Source organism: Melospiza melodia, chromosome 2 (assembly GCF_035770615.1).
Source record: "Melospiza melodia melodia isolate bMelMel2 chromosome 2, bMelMel2.pri, whole genome shotgun sequence".
Lineage (NCBI taxonomy): Eukaryota > Metazoa > Chordata > Aves > Passeriformes > Passerellidae > Melospiza > Melospiza melodia.
Window position 1 is genome coordinate 111,602,152 of NC_086195.1, and position 22,341 is coordinate 111,624,492.

Sequence of the window (22,341 nt, forward strand, 5' to 3'; positions counted from 1 at the left end):
CAATCATTCCATGATTCCCCAGTGTTGTCCATGCACAGATATGTAAGTGGACACCCGGGTGCCTGGATAAGAGGTTCCATAGGTGCTTTGTGCCAGCTGGCTTAGGAGGAAACAAGTCCCTTTGGGCATGGCTGCCTCCTTTCACTGACTGGAGGTAGGTCCCAGTGGGTGAGCTCAGAGGGTGGGTCAGAGCTGGGGATAGATAAGGAGAGGGTCCTTCCTCCCTCAGCCATCAAGGGTACCTGCCTTTCTGCTCTTGCTGATGGAGGGATGTCATGTTTTGGCTGCCGATTTTCCATCCTCTGAGCTGCAGACACATTTTAGGTCCTGTGGAAACTCCTTTTTGAGGTTTTCTTGGTGGGGAGACTTTTAAAAAGTTTTGTGTTAGAACTGAGAGATGAATGTGATTTTTGGGGTTTTTTTTTGGTCTTTGGGTTGTTGTTTATTCTTTTTTTGATTAATAGTTTAGTACATTGTTTACATATTAGATTTAGTGTATAAAGAGAGGTACTAAGAAGTTATGAGATACACAGGTTTAAGGCTTTTAAAAATTGTTTAATTTTTAGAGCTTTTTTTATTAATAATTGTTTGTTCATGCAACATCTGCATTGTGGCTCTGTCTAACCAATCACTCTGTGCTACCAACATTGTAGAAAATGGAGTAGATGAAGAACAAGAAGGCGCTCAGACAACACCCAAAGTCCTCCATCCTGTCTTCTATCTACCTCTACACTAAAACCCCAAAACTATGAGTTTTTCACCCTGTGATAAACTACACTTCTATCTATATCACACACTCATAGATTGCAATTCATCCCAAAGTCTTGAAATTTTTCTTCATGGATGAAGGCTAAAAGTAGTGTTCTCCTGGGAATCAAGACCTTTCAGGGCAGGGAGAGAAATATTCCCTGTGCCCTGGGTTCCAACAAGGTCCCATCCTCGGCAGATGGATTTCCTTGGGTCATTGCAAGGAATCCCAGGATCTGCTGGGCTGAATTACAGAGGCTCTGTCCAGCTTGTGACCTCTCATGAGTACCCAGCATGGAAGAAGAGCACAATTCTCTTCAGGAAACAACATTCTAAACAAAATGATCAGAATAACCTGTATTTATGAGCCCTTATAGGTGTCTGAATAAACTTAGATTATGAGAAGCTAGGGTAGCTTGCTTAAACATGGATCCTGTCAGTAGATAAGGAGCTCTCTAATCTCCCCCTATTTTGTTGGTAGGTATGTCCTTGTAAATTTTAGAGGACCAAGATAATATTGAATGGACAGTATAAAAACAGCTGGATCAGCAAGACACAGGGAAAGCTTCAGGACACAAGGAATAAGCCACATACATCCCTCCATAGCTCTGTCCATCTCACAATGTTTAAGCTATTATGTAAGCAATTATCATTGTGTACATGAAGGATATTTTTGTGCTCTATCCTTTGGTGTGGGCATTGCTTGGGTACAGCTGAGACAAATTTTCAGCTGTGTCAGTTTTTAGCTAAACATCTAGCTTAGAGATTACGAAGTATTAGGAATGAGCATTAACACTTGTCAGAGCAGGAGCAGGTTCCACAGGTGGTGAAGATATCTCCCCAGCAGCTGTCATCCTGCAGGCTGCCATTCACTTTAATCTCCCTGCCACCCATATTTCTCAGGCACTTGGCAGCCCCTCAATTTCAGTTCTGAAAATTATGTGCTTCAGAACTTTCATGAAGAAATTTAATAGTTTGGTTACATTACAGGGAGGAATCTATCATAAATTGTATTTCTGAATAATTTTTTTAATTACCCACTTAGTGTGTGAGTCACAGTGTGTCCCATCTCAGAGCTATGGCAATTTAAAGGTGTCTAATGAGAAATCCTTTTTGGACAAGCTACTCTAAGGGCCATTCAGAAAAGTTCTCCAGTGAATTCAAAAAGTTTGGAGGGATACAGAGCAGGGACACTTCAAATGTGCATGAACAGGACTTGGGCATAACAACCCTGTGAACAGCTTCACTGTGTGTGTACCTGCACCTGTGTTGACAAACAGGAGTCTTTCTTTTCTTTCTTAGTGATGTCCCTCTGTCTATTAATTTTTAAAATAAATTTTCATACAGTTTTCAAATCCTGTATGCTTTTTAAAATTTTTTTTCTCCTGCTTTTTCCCCCTTATAACTCAGCAGGCTTTTTCTTTAGCTGTAGAAAGGGCTCCAGTCATCCTTCCCAATTCTGTTCTTGCTCTTCCTTGGTGTCCAAAGCCAAATCCTAGCACAGTCCCCTGCCTTGGCCTGACCTTATTTCCCCATGCAGCAGAGTCCTATCAGGAGCTGGCTTGCACAAGAAAATCAACCCTTTAAATGGTGAGAATTCCCTATGGATGTGTGCAGGGGGATAGTGGGAACTCTGAGGGCTGGGGATGGTGGCAGAGTACCCCAACTCTTACGTACCACATATTTGAGCCAAGTCTTGTCCTTGAAAGTTTTTACATTTATTTTTATTTCTTCATGGCTCCATGTGTTCCGTTATATATCCTCTCAATATATAGAATACATATTGAGGGCAAATATAGTATGTTCTTTATTGTTTTCTGTGGAACTGTATCCTCTCGCTTAGGCAGACACTTGAATATCATCCAGACGGCTTAAACTAGGTTACCTGAATATGATGATCCAGAGAGCATTTTAAAAATTCAGTGTAGTGCCCTGCACAAATACTTCTAAAAATTGTCACAATATCAAAACCTACACCTTTTCTTTTTGCCAAACTTTTCATAAGAAATAACAACCAGCCTACAGAGGAGACACAGTGGACCATTATCATCGTGCTAAAGCCTCAGCATTGAAATCAGAAGCAGGGACACCATTGACTCCCTGTGCAGGCACTTCTAAGGCACAGTTCATCTGACCCACCTGGTGGGGGATAATTGGTCCCTCCAAGCTCCAATTCTGCCAACTGACTATAAAAACACTCTAGACAGCTGTCTCAGAGCTAGGCCTTTATGTTATCTGGAACTAGTTGAAGACATTTTAACCAGAATGGCTACTGAAAAAAAAAAAAAGAAAATTTAAAATAAAACAAAAAGGATAAAAGACACTTTTTTTTTCCCTGGGGAGAAAAAATCAGATCCTTTATAGTACATAGGTCAAAAATAGTCACCTTAAGAAAGCAGTGAAGCTGTATGTAATGTAAATTATATATTTAGGCAGGTCAGATGAGAATATTCTTTGTGTTCTACATATGTGAATAAGCCTAAACTGCTGGGCAGGAAAGGCACACTTAATTTTGTAGTGGAGAAATAATGATAATCAATTTCAATAATCTTGAAATACCAACATATAAAGTGCAAAATTTACATCAAAATTTACACAAGCAAATACCCCAGACTTGAATAGCCTGACCTTGAACACATATCCAAATCCATTTTACTACAAAACATTATAATTTATCACACAGTAAAATATAGTTATTTTCCATGGAAAAATAAAAGATATATAGCTTTAGGTGTTATTGATATTAGGTATAAATAAAAATCATACTCAAAGCATGGTCTTCAAATTAGCAGCGAAATCTTACTTTGTATACAGCAGAAAATTATACCTGAAATTAACAAAATGTTTTTAAACTGCTTCAGGAGGTTTTGTGCATTGCTGCAATTACTTTTGTAGCAGCTGCTTTTTGTCCTGAAAAGGGATTTCTGTTCAGCTGACTTCTGTCCTCAGTGTCACACTACTTTTATTCTACAAGAGGGAAAAGGGACAAGTAAAATGCATATTTGTATCCAGAGGAAGAGTCTCAGGCACAGCCTAGTGCTGTTGCTTTAAAAGAGTTGTATTTTTGCATCAGGCACTGCTCCCCCCTGCATTTGTATCTGCATTTGTGTGTTTATGTGTCTCTAAATGCACAAATGATAAGTAGCTACATCGTTTACATTTTTATGGCTGGAGCCCTTGATTGAATTTTCATAATGCCAGGAGGGCCCATTCGGGATTCAGGTCCTGCTGTGCAAATACTCGCTGAGACATCTGCCCCAAAGAGCTTGAAACTCTAAGAGGATAAAATGTGGCAGGAGAAATAATTAGGGGGAGATGCAGTGACTCTCTGTGGTTACATGGGGGGTCATTCAGCTACAGGATCAGAACAAGTCTTTGTGCTTGTCTGGCACTGATTTATTGGTGAATCAGCAGCACCATTCCGGTTTTTTATCCTGGGCTCACAGCCAAACTGTCCCTCCCTCTTGTGCTCAAGGCACAGCATCACGATGTCCCCAGCCACACCTGAGCTGCACAGCAATATCAGCCCCTTCCAGAGAAGACCCCCAATGCCATAAATCTGCCCTGGTTTTCCACATGCACATTTCAATTCATGTAAGGAAAAGATTTTGCTGGTTTTGGGCTTCTTTTTGAGGTAGGAGTGAGAAAGAAAACATTTCCCTGCTATGGCCTTGTTTCTCCATCACACCTAAAAGGGAGGGCAGGTAAGAGGAAGCTCTCAAACTTCTCTGTCTTTCTCCAAGGAGACATTACCAGGAACCACCAAGGAGCAGTGAGTTCTGGCATGTCTCTACATGCCACCCTTCCTAGCTCTACATGTCCACCTTCCACAATGCTCCCAAAACATTCCCAAATGTTTTCCACAACCTTCCCAAAACACCAGCATCTCTGTGCCTCAGGTCCAGGCCCTGATCTCCAACATGCAGCCATAGCTGAGCAGGGAAGGAGGGATATTATCTTTGGATCTGGATCAAGTGACATGAAAAGCAAGTCACAGGAACATCTCTGGACCCCCACCCCTCTCTGGGGCCAGGGTCATTCTGAAAATTAGATGCCTGCATTTGCTCAGGACAAGAAGTGTTGGTTTGCACTGGTGATTCTTGCAGAAATTTTGTTCCTCTGTGTTTGCATTAGTTGTCAGCCCTGCTGCCTTGGGGATGAGCCAGATCATGACTGCTGATGCACTCAGTTCAGCCCCTCTGTGGGTAATGGAGGTACAATCATGATGGTACAAGTGCAGCCATTTGGCCAGTTTCTCCCATATTTTTGTATCTGTGGTGAGAAACTGCCCAGCTGATCAGAAGAGTGAGCAAAACAGACTGCTTTCCTAAGACCTGCTGAAGTCACTTCTGACGATCAGTAGGAGCAAAACATTCTGTTGTGGTTGTGATATGCAAAATTGAGAATAAATGCTGCAAATTGGTGTGATTGTCCACTGTACCTCCCCGGCAGAATTATGTAAAATTCTGAAATCCCTCACATCCTCATTTTCTGCTACTGTTCAAAACCATTATTTATTCACAGTCTTAAGAAGTGGGCCCATGGGAAGCCCAAGAGTTTCAACAGGGCCAAGTACAAGATGCTACACCTGGTTTGAGGCAGCTTCCAGTACCAACACAGGCTGGGGGATGAAGATATTGAGAGCAGCCCTGCTGAGAAAGATTCAGGGTGCTGGTTACTGAGAGGCTAGTCATGACCTGACAATGTGAGCCGGCAGTCCAGAAACCCAATTATATCGTGAGCTGCACCAAAAACCAGTGGCTATCAGGATGAGGAGGTGATTCTCTCCCTCTACTCCACCCCATGACACCTCACCCAGAGTGTGGGATCCACCTCTGGGGCTCCCAGCATAGGAGGGGTGTCAACCTGGGAGGTGTCCCTGCTCATGGCAGGTTAGACTAGGTGGCCTCTAAAGGTCCCTTTCAACACAAACTCTTTTAATATTTTATTTTGGTGTTGTCACCATCCCTGTCAGCCTGGCCCAACATATCATAGGAATTTGGGAAGGCTTTAGACAAGAGTTTCAAAATGTCAACATAATTTGTGGCTAATGCCTGTGGCCAATTTGTGCTAACGCCTGTGGCTAATGTTCTCAACCTAGTGCATGCGCTTTCTTTAGTTAAGTCATCCCTGCCTCTGTCCCTCAGGGTTTGCATATGCAAACCCCTGAGCAGCCACAGAGGTTGGGAAGTTGATGTTTGGGTAGGTAGTTTTAAAAAGTGGAAATCCGCTGATGGATCTGTGGGGAAATTCTAGGCGCTTATTTGCATCCAATTTTTACATGTAGAACAAGAAAGGTTACTGGCAGTCATAGATTTTCAGTACAGTGCTTATATAATGGCATGTTTAATTGAGGTTCAGGTTTACTCCTTGGCAATGGACACCGCTGATAAATTGGCATAAGCTTCTTGTCCTCCACCTCTGATGCAGGGCCAAAGAGCATTTTGTATGTCCTTCCTTGTGTGGTTACACTTCTAAGCCAAGTGTAACCATCTGACTTGGTTTTGTGGGTTGGTTTACAAAGTCTTTGTGTGCAGGGCCTTCCCTCCCCACAGCTGTGCTGGGCAGGTGGACTCATATGTCCTGCCTTTGTGGGGTCTGCAGAGGTATCCCAGAGCATAAGCTGCAGGACAAATATGAAAACTATATTAAAGAAGCAAAAGGAAAATTAATTCAGAGAAGATGAGAGTATCATCAGAGTTGATATGGTTTTTCTTCCCCTCCCCGTTTCATTGTCCCTTCTGCCCTCCCACACACACACAAGTCATTGGAAAGTACAGGGCAATTCTTTAGGTAGGCTTGGACTATCTGCTGGGCTCTTTAAGAATTCTTAAAATGGACATTTCTGTCTCCTCAGAGGTAGGGATCAAATGAAGTTTGCGCACCTAACAAAGCCAGCCTTGTTCTCTTCTTCAGTGGCACTGTTGCAATGTCCTGGAGCCCCATGTTGCTATCAGGGTATGCCAAAAATCTAAGTATCAAGATATGGCAGCAATCTGCCACTGTCATGCTGAAAGCAGCCCTTGGGTTTCTCTTTGAAATGGTTTCTCCCTTGTTTGTGTAAAAAGGTTCACAAAGTTGTCGATGCGTTATCCCTGGAAAACATTCTAGGCATCTTCTGAAAGAATACATAGCCTGGATGTATGAACAAATGAGTGTGCTGAGTAATTGGTCCAGAAAACATCAAGTAGAGCTGAAGATGGGCTAATACAGAGCTTCATTTAAAGTTGAAAGCAAAACCTACCAACATATTGTTGCAAAACCAGAGACAGTTCATTTTCTATCTCAAACACCAAAAGAACCACACTCCATATTGCAGATATTAAGGTAGGACTTGAGTTAATAAAACTTAGGTGTTGATATGCAGTACAGTCTTAAAAGCTAATGTATAAGCCTGATTTTACTTAAAAAAAACCCTAAAACTTGGTGGTTTTTTGCTAGAATAACATAAAATGAAAAAACAGCTAAAATGCCACGTTCATCGTTGCCTTCTCGTGGTGTATCTGCTGTGTCTGGTGTCTCAGGAGCAAGTGCTTGAGAGCAGCGCTGCAAGTGTAATGCCCCTCCTAGAGTGTTAAAATCAATGCAGCATGTGTTGAGAGAGGCATTTTATTTACATCTTTTGGATGGTTGCATTATGCAACATCTCTAACAGCTAGCTCCCTTCTTCACCCTAAGACCTCATCCACAATTTGAGGCTGGACAGTGGTCTCAGGGGAAATCATGCTGTGCTGTGCCGAAGTTTTTGAAGTCACCTTTATCAGTAGCTAAGGGTGGATTAAAATACAATGGCCTATTTTGGGAGCAGAATGGCTTCCTCCTCTGATTTCTGACAGAGTATTTTCTTCACAGGCCATCTTCTGCCCTAGCCCAGAGGAATGCTCTTGTTGCTTTCCCCACCTTGCTCCTTCCTATGTCAGGGATGGTTTCTTACCTCCTCTCCCTCCCTCAGCAAGCCTGCTGCTTTCTGTTTGCTCTTGTTCTTCCCAAGCTGGCTGCAGGATAGGCAGGAAATGGGGTCCCCTGTGCCACAGGGGAGTCACAGGCTGTTTGCCAGGCACTCAGGCATGTGCTTAACGGGGGTGGTGCCCTGGTGGTCTTGGTCTGGTGTCACTTGGACAGCAGCCCATACATACAGGGGTTGGATAAGGAGAAGGGTCCCATGAGAAGCTTGAGGCAGTACGTGTTCCCACTGATTAATGGACATTTTGGGGTAGAGAGCAAAAGTAATGAAACATGAAATAAGGCTGTTATAAAAATGTGTTGTAGGATTCACTCTGTGATCATACTTTTGGACTCTGAATATTACGTTGCTAATATTTTTGTATTGCTGTTGGCCAGGATACTTCAGTTGGTACTGGGACCTCTCTAGATAGATCTTCAAGTATTGGACTCACGCTTTTCTACAAGTCTATTTCCCCCACCGAGACAGCCCATATTTCCTGTAATATATGCTATTACTTAAAGCTGTTCCTTACTTGGTGTGACTAAGAAGAGCTTCACTGAATAATGTAATGGGCAAAAATTATTTTGATTTCCTATGAACTGTGGAAAAGGATTTGGAGTGGTGAATGAAAAACAAGCCAGCAGTGCATGCTGACAGCCAGCCATATCCTGGGCTGCCTCAAAAGAAGTGTGGCCAGCAGGAGATTCTGCCCCTCTGCTCCACTCTCATGAGACCTGGAGTGCTGTGTCCAGGTCTGGAGCCCCAAAACTGGATAGAGTCCAGAGGCAGACCATGAAGATAATCAGAGGGCTGGAACACCTCTCATATAAGGAAAGGCTGAGATTGTTCAGCCTGTAGTAGAGAAAGTTCAAGATGACCTGATTGCAGCCCTTCAATGCTTAAACAGGGGCTTATAGGAAAAATGGGAGATATTTTCAGTAGGGACTTTACCAATAGGAAAAGGAGTAATGGTTTAAAACTATAATAGGGCCTAGATTAGATATAAGGAAGAAATTTTTTACAATGAGGATGGTATAACACTGTCACAGGCTGCCCAGAGAGGTAGTGGATGTCCCACCCCTGAAAACTTTCAAGATCAGGCTGGACATGGCTCTGAGCAGCCTGGTCTAGTTGAAGATGTCCCTTTGCAGGGGACATCTCATTGCAGGGGGACTGACTCTGTGGCCTTTAAAGGTCCCTTCCAAGAAAAACTGCTTTATGATTCCGCAGATTCCATATCAGAAGTGTGGAAAATCCTTGTGAGAGTGATCTTGTATTGCCCCGCCATCACTCTTCAGGCAATCACTAAAGGCACTGAACGGAGCCTTACTGTGTAAGCTGCACTTTTAGCAACCTCTGGAGAGTGATCCATCCCAGTCAGTACCAGAGCTGTGCCTCAGCTCCTTAAAACCAGGCACGAACATTTGAGTCTGTGTCTGATCTACTTACCTTTTGCAGTCAGTGGAGAGAAACAGGCACTTGTAGGTCACAATTCACCTTGTCCAAATGCAAACATCAAGAATAATTCAGTGAATCATACTCTAAAATGGCCTATTTCTTCCCATTATAATGGAAAATTATAAAATGAGGACAAGGTGATTAGCTACATGCATACCTTTACCCTGTCAATGTCTCCAGGGAGGTGAGATGAAGCACTTCCAGGCCTAAGATGGGTTTTAATTTCCAGAGGGTCTTACTGCTCTTCATGGCTTAGGAAGAAAGACAGACAGGTCTCTAGCTCAGACTACACTTATATTTTGAGTTAATAAAATTAATTTAGGATTACTCCCATCCTCAATCTGTATCTGCCACTAATAGACTAATATTTTTTCCCAGAACTGCCCATTCTCCAAAAGATCTACCATGGACTCAGGAAGCAACCGCAGAAACATTTCTGAGAATTTCACACTTTATTTATTAGTATTTTATTTAAAACTTTTTATTTTTAATCATAAATTTTCTCCTTTGATGATCAGTTTGTAACCCAGAACAGATTGACTCTCCTTTGGCACTAGCTGGGTTAACCTGAGTACTCTAATGGCAGGGAGGTTGTGCCTGGCTGGTTGAGGGCAGGTTTAAATCCTTCCTCCATAAATGTTAAATTGCATCAATCTCTTCTACTTCAAACTCTTGTTTGTCCAAAACTTGAAGAGAGAGAGTATTACCTGCTGGAAATTATCTCCTGACACTACATAGAGCAGCAAATTTCCAAAAGTATTTAATGCTGCTAAAGGTTTAGTTATAGTAAACATTAAAAGGACAGTTTTCTTCAAGTGGCAGCTAACTGGCTGTACTCGGAGCTCCAGATGAATCCCCTTGAAGACATGGAAGGGGAGGAAGCACACATAGAAGACCAGCAAGAGGAGAACAGTGAGCCTGCGAGCCTTTTGTTTGTAGCTAGCCTGCGTGTGCAGCCCAGTGGCCAAGATGCCAATGATGAGCACGTAGCACAGGGTCACCGTCAGCAAGGGCAGGAGGAAGGCAAACACAGTCAGTCCCCAGTTGTACCAGCGACTTGTGACAAAGTCCTCAGCAGCAACCAGGTCTGGGCAGATGGTCTTGTTCTGCCTGTCTCTTGGGGAAATCAGGACGACCAAGGGGCTGAGGGCCCCCAGGGAAATCATCCAAATGACTGCACAAGTCACCACTGCCCATCTCCGCTTCCGGAGGAAAAGGGATTTCATTGGGTACACAACTACCAAAAAGCGGAAGATGCTGAAGCAGCTAAGGGAGATAATACCACTGTACATATTGAAGTAGAAACAAAACTGAATAAACTTGCACATGAAGTCTCCAAAAATCCAGTCATTTCCATTAGCATTGTAGTGTATGAAGAAAGGAAGTGTGACTACATACAATAGATCAGTGATAGCCAGGTTTAACATAATGATGGTGCTGCTTTTCCAGGGCCTCATCTTAAAACAGTAAACAAAAATTGTCGCAATGTTTCCTGGAAAGCACACCAGGAAGATTAGGCTGTAAAGGACGGCAACATACAATTGCACCTGTAAGAAATCTTCATCCTTGCAGCTTGTCAATAGGTCTGCAGGGCTGGCCTGAGCAGTAAAATTGCTGCTGCATTCAGATGCCATGTTTGCAGAAGTCTCCTTAAGACAAAAATCAGATATTTAGTTTTAATTGGTTTGTTGGAACAAATGTTGCCAGTTAAACCTTTTGTTGCTGGAGAAAATGTACATTTGAGAAGGCACAGTAGTGAGTGAAAATAAGGATTTGCTAATGTACCTAGTCTGACCTAGATAGCACCACTGAAATGTTTAATTTCACCTTTTCCTCTCTTTTACATTTAATTTTGATAATTATTAATTTTACTCTTTCTTTGTTTAGCCTCCTTCATTGAAGAAGACAATTACTGCTTATCTGCAAATCTTCAGGAGTAGGCAGCACACATTCAGAGAGCTAGAAGGAGATTTTGTAAGTGAACTAGTCTTAACCTTTCAGAAAGTAGAACCATATCCATATATTATCTTCACCACTCTGAGCTAATCAGTGTTTTGTGCTCATGGAACAGAGATGTCATTCTGCTTTCATGAAAGCCAAACAATGTTAGGTTTAGTTACAGATCTCAGGACCTGATGCTCCTATAACCTGACAGATTGTTCCCTGAACATGATTTTATTCTCTTGGAGTCATCAGAGTATAAAACTAGGATAAACTTTTTGATTTGGTGTTTTGGAGGGTTGTTTCTGGGGGGAGAGGTGTTATTGTGCTTTTGTTTGTTTTTTTTAAATGAAGCTCCACAGTGGCATAAAATTGATTTAATTTGTTAAAGACTGTTCCCTCTCAAAGGCAGAAGGAAAATGGAAAGCACAGAGGGAATGCTTGTTCCCCATTCTTTGCCAATGGGAACCAGGTAGACTTGTCTCTGAAATGATTTCTTGTCTGACATAGCCAATTTGGATCTCTCCACAGGGATTTAAAGACATAACATTTCTTGGTAGTGTTTTAACCTGAAAAAATGGTAACCAAACATAAAAACCATCTAACTTCAGGTATCAGAAAGTTAAATGCTTAAATTGGAGCCAGTCCTCCTAAGCCCCAATTTATCATCAAAGGAGAGAAGTAAGTTCCTCCAAGACATAATGCATCTACCCACAACTGAGGTTTCTGAGATAAATCATTTACTCTTTTGGCATACCTATTTCTTTCCACTGATGCAAAAGGTAGCCCAAGGGGACTAGTTCAGCCGTGGATACCTCAAGTGAGGCAAGAGCTGTGCCACTGCGTCTTCAGCACTTCAGGTGAGTACCACTCTTCCAGATTCTAACCAATTCCATGTGAGAAAATATTCTAAAGAAAGGTCATAAAGTGCTAAGCAGGGTACTACCAAGCCTAGATCCTCTCTCTTGTCTCAGAAACAGCATCTTTAAACTTAACCAATGCTACATTAAACATCCAGGGTGAAGTCAACACATTAGAAAAAACCAAACCAAACCAAAAAGAAAAACCCAAAAAAACCCCCACTAAGCCTGGAAAAAAGACAGGATTGTACCTTATTCAGTCTTGGACAATGTGATTCAGGCATTTAACATGTTACCTGAATGACTCTTCCTTATGCCTATAACTGATAGAACATGACCAATTTGCTCTGACAAACCCACTCATTAAAGCTGAGACAAACTGAGCATTATTTGATCATAACAAGTCAGCAAGATGATTATCTTTTAATCAAATTAAGAGATTATTAATCTCTTTGTTACTCAGAAGCACTTTAGAGTGAAATCTGAGCAGTTTCCCCATGATTTAGTTAAAACACTAATACTTTTTAACATGAGTATTAGATCTGGTATAGAAGCTTTGCAGTAAAAGATGCACTAGGGAAAGGCTGTCAAGCTTGTTTTAAACCAATCCAGATTTACAACCACAAAAGCTAGGGGTGTGCATGTTTTCTCTCTTTTCTGCTGCTCAGTGATACCACTGTCACCCACATTTATGCCTCTCCAGTATATTTCATATCATGTTAGACAAATTTACTAGAATATTTGATTTATCCCCAGTTTGGCTTTCTTGCACTGCTGATCGGTTCTTCACCACAATCTTGAACCCTCCAAATTGAAAATGGAGAAATACTGCTTACCTGAAAACCTGCAATTCTGCTTCTCCCTCTGATATTGCTTTGAGTAAAGAGCTCAAATGAAATGTATTTACGTCTTCCTTGCAGTGAAGCAGGTTTTAGTATGGCTTTGCAGCCATATCCATTCACTCCCTGTCTGACTGAGGCTCCACGTGGCTGTGAATTTAGGAAGGTGCTAGAACACCTCAGTTGCTGGCTCGAGTGTCAGCTCTTAGAGCTGGGTGTCTGGAGGGCTCCTCTTTTGCCCTCTGTCACTCACGCTGCCTTGCCTTCAGTGGGCAGATCAGGCTTTGCTGGCAGCAGCTCTGTGTACTGATGCAGACCTCTAGTATTCAAATAGCAGCAAATCACATTTAAATTAGCATGTATGTGTGAGTGCATGTGCTTAGAAAAGATGAAATTAAATTTATTCTCCATTTTCCGTGAAGTGAAACCTGATCACCAAAGTGAACAAGGAATGTTGTCACTTCAAGGTCAGGTGAAAAAAGTGTTATGACACACTATCTTCATTAAAATCAAATTTCTAACAGAGTAAAAATTTCATCTGATGAAATAAATGAATGTTTATTTGGCATGATGTGCTTTTCAGAAACTGTGGCATTCTTTCTGCTTATTTTTGAGTAAAATATCTACAGTGTGTTGGCTGGTTATTACTGGAGTAGCTGAAATTGCAAACTTGTTTTATTTTGAGCTTTTGCTTTTGGGCTTCATAATTCACAAGATCTGCAATTTTCTGTGCTTCTCGAGCCAAAAGACTGTTCTTGAATAAAAATCTCATTATTATCCTTAGCTCGAGGAACAAGATCAAAAGAGATTATTATTATTTAAAAACAGACCTTGCATCTTGGATTTTGAAACTGCACTCTTCAGCCCTTGAGCTGGCAACCTGCTCCATGCACGGAAGCTCCAGCTGCCCAGTGTGGCCAGCAGCCTTTCTGTCTTGGTACATTTGATGGGTCTTTTCTCACTGATGAGTTTATGGTGCTGTACAAAATGAGCAAGCTTTCATGCCTGAACATTATGTATGTATGTACTTACAGGAGCATTTTTCAGAAGAGCGTCTTGGCTCTCCTGTACTGGGCAGGATTTGGGAGCTGGCTATCTGTTTTGTTAATCATACTGCAGGGAAGGGTGGTAATGGGGACAATCAGGACTGGGGCAACAGTACTGTCTGACAACCAGATCATTATCTATCTGTTACCATTAGGGAAAGGGCACCCTCTCTGCTCTCATCTAACCAAGCTTTTCTCTAGGTCAATGCCCAGAGCACTTTTAAAAAATGTCCAAAGTTTCTCAATAATTGTAAAATACACTGTCATGTAGCAGCTCAAGGATCAGCAACTGTTTAAATAGCTATTACCCTGTTCCTAGGCACTGCATGTGTCATTAGAAACCATTTGTATGAGGCTGTAGCGTTACAAGCACAGAGGGAGCTAATTATAGTTAGGGATCATTTAATGCATTCACCACTTAATCCATTATACCCCTGAGCAATGGGAACCTGTGCAGCAGTGCCTGGTTTTTATTCTTCCTTGGCACTGGCAGCGCCTGAGGTGAGGCAGAAATGGGCTTGCCTGGTGCTGTGACCCAGACCTGACAGGGATTTGGTGCACTGAGGTCTCAAGCAGACCCTCGGGGCACCTCTGCATTTCTAACTCTGGACAGGAGAAGAGAAGGAAATAAAACACAAGTTTTCAGACCAATCTTGGGAGACGGTGACTAATAGAAAGTCAAGTCATACAGAGCTGCTCTGCATGGAGATGGAGATATGCTCCTCAGCTTCCCCAAATCTTGCCCCATCATCAGCTGGAGAGACCTTGTGGCTACTGCACCCCTGCATTCTCCGTGTATCTGTCCCCAGGGTCACAGCAGCTCCTCATTGCACAGAGACCTCTGGAAACATTGGCTTCTATCTCAGCCATGCAACTGGCCCCAGGACTCATGTCAGGCACTAGGGAAATTGAGAATAAACTAACAAGGACCACATGTTTAAATGGCTTATCTGGCCTCATGTGGGATCTATATGCATAAGGGATGATTCTATAGTGTGACTTTCAACTCCTCAGTTTGTGGACATTTTCTGTTTACCAGCCATTTCTCCACTTTGTCCATGGACCTCTTAAGTCTGCCCGCTGGCATTCCATTGTGATCCTTCACAAAAACAAGGGGCTTTTGCACTTTAAGGCTGTCCTCACCCTTCTCCCCTCTACGAGCATTGGAGGGAAATCAAAATACCCTGTAGTTCCACAGTCAGCTTAAGTGACTCTAATTGCACACTGCAGTCAAAAGAGCTGGCAGCACCACCTTCCTCCTGTCACCCTAAACCACATGTTTTCAGCAGCCCCAGTGCTTGTGCAGACATGGGATGTGTTGGATAAGTGAGCTGACTGAGGCCAAACCAGTTTTCTTATTCTTGTGTATGGCCCTGTTGTGACAGGTGATTTCTCTTTCTGTGGGGGTGTGGGCTCCAGGGCTTGTGGTGAGCAGTGGTGGGGACTGGCTGGGGACAAGGGGACAACAGCAGAGGTAGATTGGCTGGGGCTGGCACTGAAGCTGTGCAGGGGTTCCTGGTGAGAAGTTGCGTTTCTCTCACTGTCCCCAGCAATCAGTCACCAGCTGAAGCCAGTCTCCAGCAACACTTCCAAAGGGGCAGCACCCACTTTGTGTTTCAACAGCCTTCCAGGTAGGCTGGATTAATTAGTCAGAGGGGCTGGTATTTCTCCTGACATAATAAAATTCTGTGCAGCTCATGTGAATGTATTAATGCTGCTCTTAGTCACTGTATAGAAAGGAAACTGGAATGAGTTAGTGGCAGGATTATTAATGAAATGTTTCCTCTTGAAACTTTGCACTATAGGCAAAGCCAGTTGTCAGAGAGTGCATATCACAAATAGGATCATCTTTTCATACTGTATTCTTCCTTCTGTGATGGCAGGGTGATGGGTTTGCCCTCCTGGGCCACACAACCTCCTTCAAAAACTTCCAGTCTGAAATACAGAAATGGAGAACAAAGCCCAGTATTTTTATTTTGCTTTGTGGCTGGTTCCAGACAATGTCTCTCTCCTCCAGATGGGCTGGCTGTTGGCGTTTGTGGGCATTGGGGTGGAAGAGGCCATAGCAGGGCTTTTTGTTGTGTCTCACCATCACTGCTGAACTGAACTGTAATTAGGCTTTGCAGGCATGAGGGTCCACAAACCAGCACAGGGGCCATCCTCATTTCACAAAACCTGACCTAAAATCCACAGGCATGAGTGAAAGACTCCTTTCAGAATCAGACCTTCAGGCATGACAGCACCCGGTGTGGTGCAGCAGAAATGGCTCTGATTAATAATTACGCAGGAGAACAGGCATTTTTTTTTGGGCAAGGGTTAGGCTCCAGAGTCTTAAGAGCTTTCATTACACGTTTTACTTTTGGTTCAGTAAACACATAATCTTTGCATGGGTTATTTCCCTTAGCAGACATGCATTTGTTTGGCTGATCTTACTCTGTGTGTGATTGAATACCTAATTACCATTGTTATCAGACCACCCACTGGGAGATGCTCTGTTCTGTCGGGAATGATATTGTGTGTCTCAATCACATGGGGAAATCAACTCCAGCTCTCCCTTCCTATTTCTTCCCTGAGACAGAATGGTAGGGGCAGCATTTTTTAATCCCTAAATGCACTGTAACTCTAAATTAATCACAGTTAAATGCTGTCACCTAATTATGTAGGAAATAGAGACTGTTAATGAAAACTTTTGGAAAGGGATATTTTACCTTAGAAAAATTACATATATAATCTGGAATATAAGCAGTGCTGCTGCCACATTGGCTGAGCAGAAGTAGCTCGATAGAGTTCCAAAAATAGCCCATATGCATCTGAGACACTCTTTTATGCCTAATATTAGTCCTCAAAGTGAATTCGTGCTCATCGACTACAGAGCATAGAAGATAAAATCTCCTGCAGCCCCTACATGATGGCTAAACTTTCAGAAGGTGTGTTGCCCCATGGGAAATAGGGAGAGGAAAGACAATGGGACAATTTATCTGCTCAAAGCCAGCATGTGCTCAGGTACTCTGGTGCAGCACTGCCAAGAGCATAAACCGGTGAATAAAAAGCCCCACAGGAGCACCCAGCTATGAAGTGGCCCTAAACACAGCAGCTGCACCAGTTAAAGTTTTCCCAGCAGACACTAAAAACCAAACTAAACTCATTGAGGATGTGACAACAGCCATAATTGTTTCAGGTAATAGGCTGTTTCCTGAAAATGACCCAGTTCAGTGGGACTGGAAACAGAGAGGACCAATTTGCTGCCTCATTATTCTGTTGGGTTTTTTTCAGTTCCAAGACAAAGCTGGCTCATTGGTGTTCAGTAATGTGTCAGTAGAGGATTCAGCAAAGGATGCTGCTGATGTGGCTTCCAGTGTACAAGCAAGTTTTCAGTCACTGAAGAGATATTCTCTTGTGGTGCTGCTGCTCTTGTAATTTGTTTGCAGGAAGCTGTGGCTCATGTGAAGGGAAGTCTGCCCTTTGCCTTTGGTCACTCTAATAAGGCTTTGTCTTCAGAAAGTGACTTGTAGCATCGCAGCCCTCAACACATGAATTTCATGTACACAGCCAAAGATGAGGCTTCTTATTAGGCAGATACTGGCAAGGATCCCTCAGAAGCCCTGCCTGGCTCTTGGTCCTGCTACCAGCACCACCCATGTCTGCTCCTATCTGCAGCCCCAACCCCTCCAGTTCCCACCTCTGGAAACTACCCTAGTGCTTTGGAAATGAGCCTTTTCCAGTGGGGCTGCTGCCAAGAGGAGAACAAACAGGACAGGGAAGGGAGCTCAATCATTCAGGACACACTTCATATTTCAAAATATAACTTATCTCCCAAGATCACCTAATTCTTTTCTTCATACAGTTACTGAAAGGATGTACAGTGAATTAGTTGTTGCAGTTGTTTAGCACTTGTTTCTGGTAAGGTAAACAGGTGCCTGAAATTATCAGGCAGAATTTTAATATTATAATGCAGTAAGCAGAAGTAATTTTTGCTCAAATTGAAATGAGGACATTCCTTGACAAAACAGACAGAAGCAGAAATCCACAAGGAAATGCCCTGCAAATCATCACTTAGTCACAGTGCCAAAGGTGGAGCAAATTACCTTTTTATCAGGCAGAGAGCTGTACAACGGGGAAGGTGTTCAGGCTGCTCACCTCAAGCACTTCCCACTCTATCCCTCATGACAGAGAAGCTGCTCTGTCAGCAGGAAGGTAGCTCCCTCTGATTCTTCCTTGCAGAGGCAGCTCTGCCAGCCTCACCCTGAGAGACATGCAGTTTTCCTGCATTTGGAAGAGTCTTGTTCTCTTTAAATGATGCTTATTATGATCCCCAGGCCATTAATTGGATCTCCAGCAATTCAGACTGGGTGGAGGTGCAGATTGATAAAATAGCCTTCAAAGAGATAATTCATTCAAACTGAACCTGCGAATTCATACTTTTCATTTTTTTTAACCTATTTTTTTCCTCTGGTTATTTTGTTTTCATCTAAATCAAATATATGAAAGGGAGGTGCTATTCTCTGCAGAGACTTTCTCTTGCTTTGCCTGTCTATGCCACCTTTCACCAAGTGCTTCAGGATCTCTCTCTGAGCTTTGCAGGCCTTGAATTACCAGAGCACTGGGCTTACTCACCACACCTGGGTCAGCTGGGGGGCTCTGCTGTAAGCTGATGTATTGTGTTTGTCTCCATCAAGGCATGAGTTTCAGCTAAAACACCAGCACTTTGTTAAATATGAATGTCATTCTCTTGTATTTATTGAGGTTTTCAATAACAGAGAAACACAAGAAGTCATATTACCACGGGACAGAAGATGACACAAGAAAAGACAGAAAAAGCTCCCTGTGCTTGACCTTGGCTTTTGATTTTTAAAAGACAACTGCTTAGTAGTTGTTGATAAAATGAAATGCATGTTCAGGCTGTTTGGGTAGGGCTTTTTACCCACTACTCTGCATTTTGCCAACATACAACTCTCCTGCTTCGTATTGTCATGACTGATGGCTTGTTAGGATCAGAGGAGAGATTCTCTAACCAGACTTTTATCAGGTTTTTCACATCATCTTCTAAGGAGGTCTAAACTGGTGCATTGCCACTGACTTCTTAAATCAGCTGAACTCACCTCAGCAGCATCTAATGCATTGGCTTTCATGGCACAGTCACTGCAAAGGCCTGAGCACAGACATCTCCCCTCTCTGAGGGACTGTCTTGGTGCATGCAGCAGGATGATGGTCTCTCCTGAATCCTCTGTCATGATTCAAAGAGGTATTTCCCATGGCATTTCAGGAAATGGGATAGAAGGAAATTCAAGACATGCAGTCCATCTGCTGCCCCAGATGGGGTCATATTCTTAGCAGTCCCAGCAGGTGCTTTTCCATTGTCTTTTAAGTTTCCCTCTCTACCAAACTACTACTCTGCTTCTCTGTGCCCAAAGGATGAGTTGTCTCATGCCTGACACCTTCCTGATCTAGTTCTAGCTGGGGGCACTCTGTTTTCCAGATACAGGTCAGGTGTGTGATCACCATCCCTTTTCCTTCAGTGGCCCTTCTCTTAGATTGAACAACTCTCAATCTCACAAAATTTTACTTTTTTGTTTCATTTTCCTGAACCTCTGTTCTGCTCCCTGTCCAGCAGGTCCCCCTCCTCAAAGTGCAGGACTGGAGCAGACATGCCACCCCAGGAGACACATTACAAAAGCAGTAGGGTTAACCATCCTACCTGGAAGCCTGTGCCTTATTTCTACACCCTATAGAAATATAGAACTATAGAAATATAGAAAAATAGAACCCTGTGCCTATTTCTACACTCATTCTGCTGTTTGCCCTTTTCACAACAGCAGAGGACATCTGACTGATGTTCAGCTTGTGTCCTGAGCAGCCATTTGATTCTTTACTGCAGTACTGCAGCCTAAGCAGATAGTCCAGTTTGTAGAGTTTTGATTAATCTCCAAATATAAGTCCTGCATTTGTCCTCATTGTATTGCATTCTGGTTTGTTCTAGACCATTTCTCCATGTTCTGTAAATTGCTTTGAATCCAATGCTGTCTACCAGAAAGCCTGGAGTCCCCTAACTTGTCATTGGCATGCCTAAAGGGTATGCTTTCTACTCGATTGCCCAAATTGCTAGTGAATATAATAAGGGTGAGCTCACTGCATAATCTGGACTTGGATGGAAAATTTTGTCATGGTAAATATCCTAGAGCTGAGCCTTGCACTTCTCTCCTAGAAACTCACATCAGTATTATCTGTGCCTGGAGTAGCAGCCTAGCCACAGCTCCTAGTAGTGCTGGCTTTTGTGCAAAATCTGAGAAAAGGAGCAAATTTTGCTTCTCAAAAATACCGAGTTCTGTGTCTGTTCTGCCCTCTTACAGAACTTTTCAGATGGAAACCTTCTCCATCCTAAGAAAGCAGCTGGATTCCACTGGACCATCCTGATGGAGGATGCAGCAGACCTGTCCATCATCAGCTCCCCTGCTCTCTGTCTGAGGCTGCTTGGTTACCTGGAAAGTTCTAACCTGTGTTCTGCCTACTTGGTTTCTATCAACTTCTTGTATAGACTAAAGACATCCAAATGAAACTTTTTGATTCTGTTGATTCAACAGTTTGCAGGGAAGGAGCATTCTGTCAGAAATTATTTGATTAGCTGAAAGCACCATGTCTGATTTCTTCCCAAATAAACTAGATACTGAGACAGTCAATCCTAATTCAGGGATCAAATGAACCTCTCATCTTGGGCAGGGCAATTTCTTTCCTAATACACTCCCTTAGTACACATACACAGGTAACTTTCAGCACTACCATGGCAGCAGCTGGACTGAGCTGAAGTCTCCAGGACAGCAAGGAGAAGTTGCTGATCACTTTGATATGTAGCAGCAAAGCGTTGCCTCTACCAGCCCAGGTGGTGGACAGTCTTAGAATCATTTAAGTTGGAAAAGACCTTTAAGATCATAAAGTCCAACAGTTTATGAGGCATTGCCAAGTCCATCACTAAACCACCTATACACATCTTTTAAATACCTCCAGGGATGGTGATCCCACCACTTCCCTGGGCAGACTGTTCCAGTGTTTGACAACCCTTTTAGAGAAAGAATTTTTCCTAGCATCCAGTCAAAGCCTCTCCTGACACAATTAGAGGCCATTTCCTCTCCTCCTATCACTTGTTAGGTGGGAGAAGAGGCTGACCTCCACCTCACTACACACTCTTTTCAGAGAATTGTAGAAACTGAGCCTCCTTTCCTCCAGCTGAAACAACCCCAGCTCCTTCAGCTCCTCCTTGGTGACAAGACCTAGGCTGACACCCCACAACACACCTTCTCCTCAAGGTGCAATCCATGCTTGTGGAGAAACACTCAGGGAGTTGTTCTATTTCCCTGAACCCAAGGGGAAACTTGGATGGGTACTTTTACATGCAGATATAGATCTCCCTCGGCCTGTGTGCATGTGTGTGAATTGATTATGATGTAGATGTTGTGAATCCATAATTAAGTCACTGTTATAACTCTAGAAAATCCTTGGAATCACTTTATAAATGCCTCTTGCTGTAGCATTTCACCCTTAAATATCTGCTTGGGAGCAATGGTGTGGAAACTTGTGTTGATGAGGTGATGCATTTCAAGGATCCCAGGAAGACAGGAACAGAAGACTTTCTCTGCAGCTGAGGCCAGGTGTGTGGTTTTAGCTTTGTAAGCCAATTGAAGAGCCTTCAATATCTACAAAATCCTCACAAAAAAAAAAAATGGAAAAAGAGGGTCCTACAATAAAGGTCATGTCTCTCTCTTTTTTGATATCTTTAATTCACACAAGAAAGGGAAATTTTGTACAAAATTTAACATCAACTGCCACCCTGAGGCAACTACTTGGTGAAAGAGCACAGCTGCAGAGATTCATCTGCTCTTGACCAAATCCAGCTTCTTCACTCCCTTAGAGATTTTTTTCACTTTTCACCTCATATCACAGACTTTTGTGTAGCAATAACTCTTTCTTCAATAAAATATTCTTTATTTTTTCAGAATGATGAAGACAGGAGATTTTTGCATGTGATGTGCTTTATTTGAAGTAATTCTTGCAGCTATCATGGCAAGGACAGCTGAAAGAGGTATTGATAACCACAGGGAATGTGAAACAGTAGTAGATACCAAATGCAGCCCTGCTTCAGATTGCAGATACCTCTCCTTAGCCCATGCCAGCATCCCTCAGACTCATCATTCACACCTTACAGTACAGACAGAGAATATATAATTTAACCTCAGTTGGCACGACTGTATTTCAGGATTAACTCTTCCTCCTTGGTTCCCAATTCTGTGCTGTGACAATCTTTGCCACTGATTCATGTGCCTTATTGCAGTGAAAACCCATCTGGCAGCCCAAAGGGCTCCTCTCTTTGGCTCACTAGAGCCACAAAAGTAACCCTTCTCTGGGCACATCTCCAGTTTAGCCCTTTGATGTGACGAGGGATGAGACTGCTGCCTGTAATGGCACCCAGTTTCAGCAGCTCACATAGCTGGAGAGAGAATTGCTGCCACCCACAA

General features: G+C 42.8%; 1 protein-coding gene across 1 annotated transcript; it reads right to left on the bottom strand.

Moving 5' to 3' along the window:
* Nucleotides 1-9,810: 9,810 nt before the first annotated feature.
* Nucleotides 9,811-10,785, bottom strand: LOC134415210 (2-oxoglutarate receptor 1-like). The gene has a single exon (XM_063150497.1). The coding sequence runs from the start codon at nucleotides 10,783-10,785 to the stop codon at nucleotides 9,811-9,813; it is 975 nt and encodes a 324-aa protein (XP_063006567.1).
* Nucleotides 10,786-22,341: the final 11,556 nt, after the last annotated feature.

Coding starts and splice junctions, on each gene's coding strand:
- LOC134415210 (XM_063150497.1), bottom strand. CDS start 10,785: ATGGCATCTGAATGCAGCAGCAATTTTACTGCTCAGGCCAGCCCTGCA.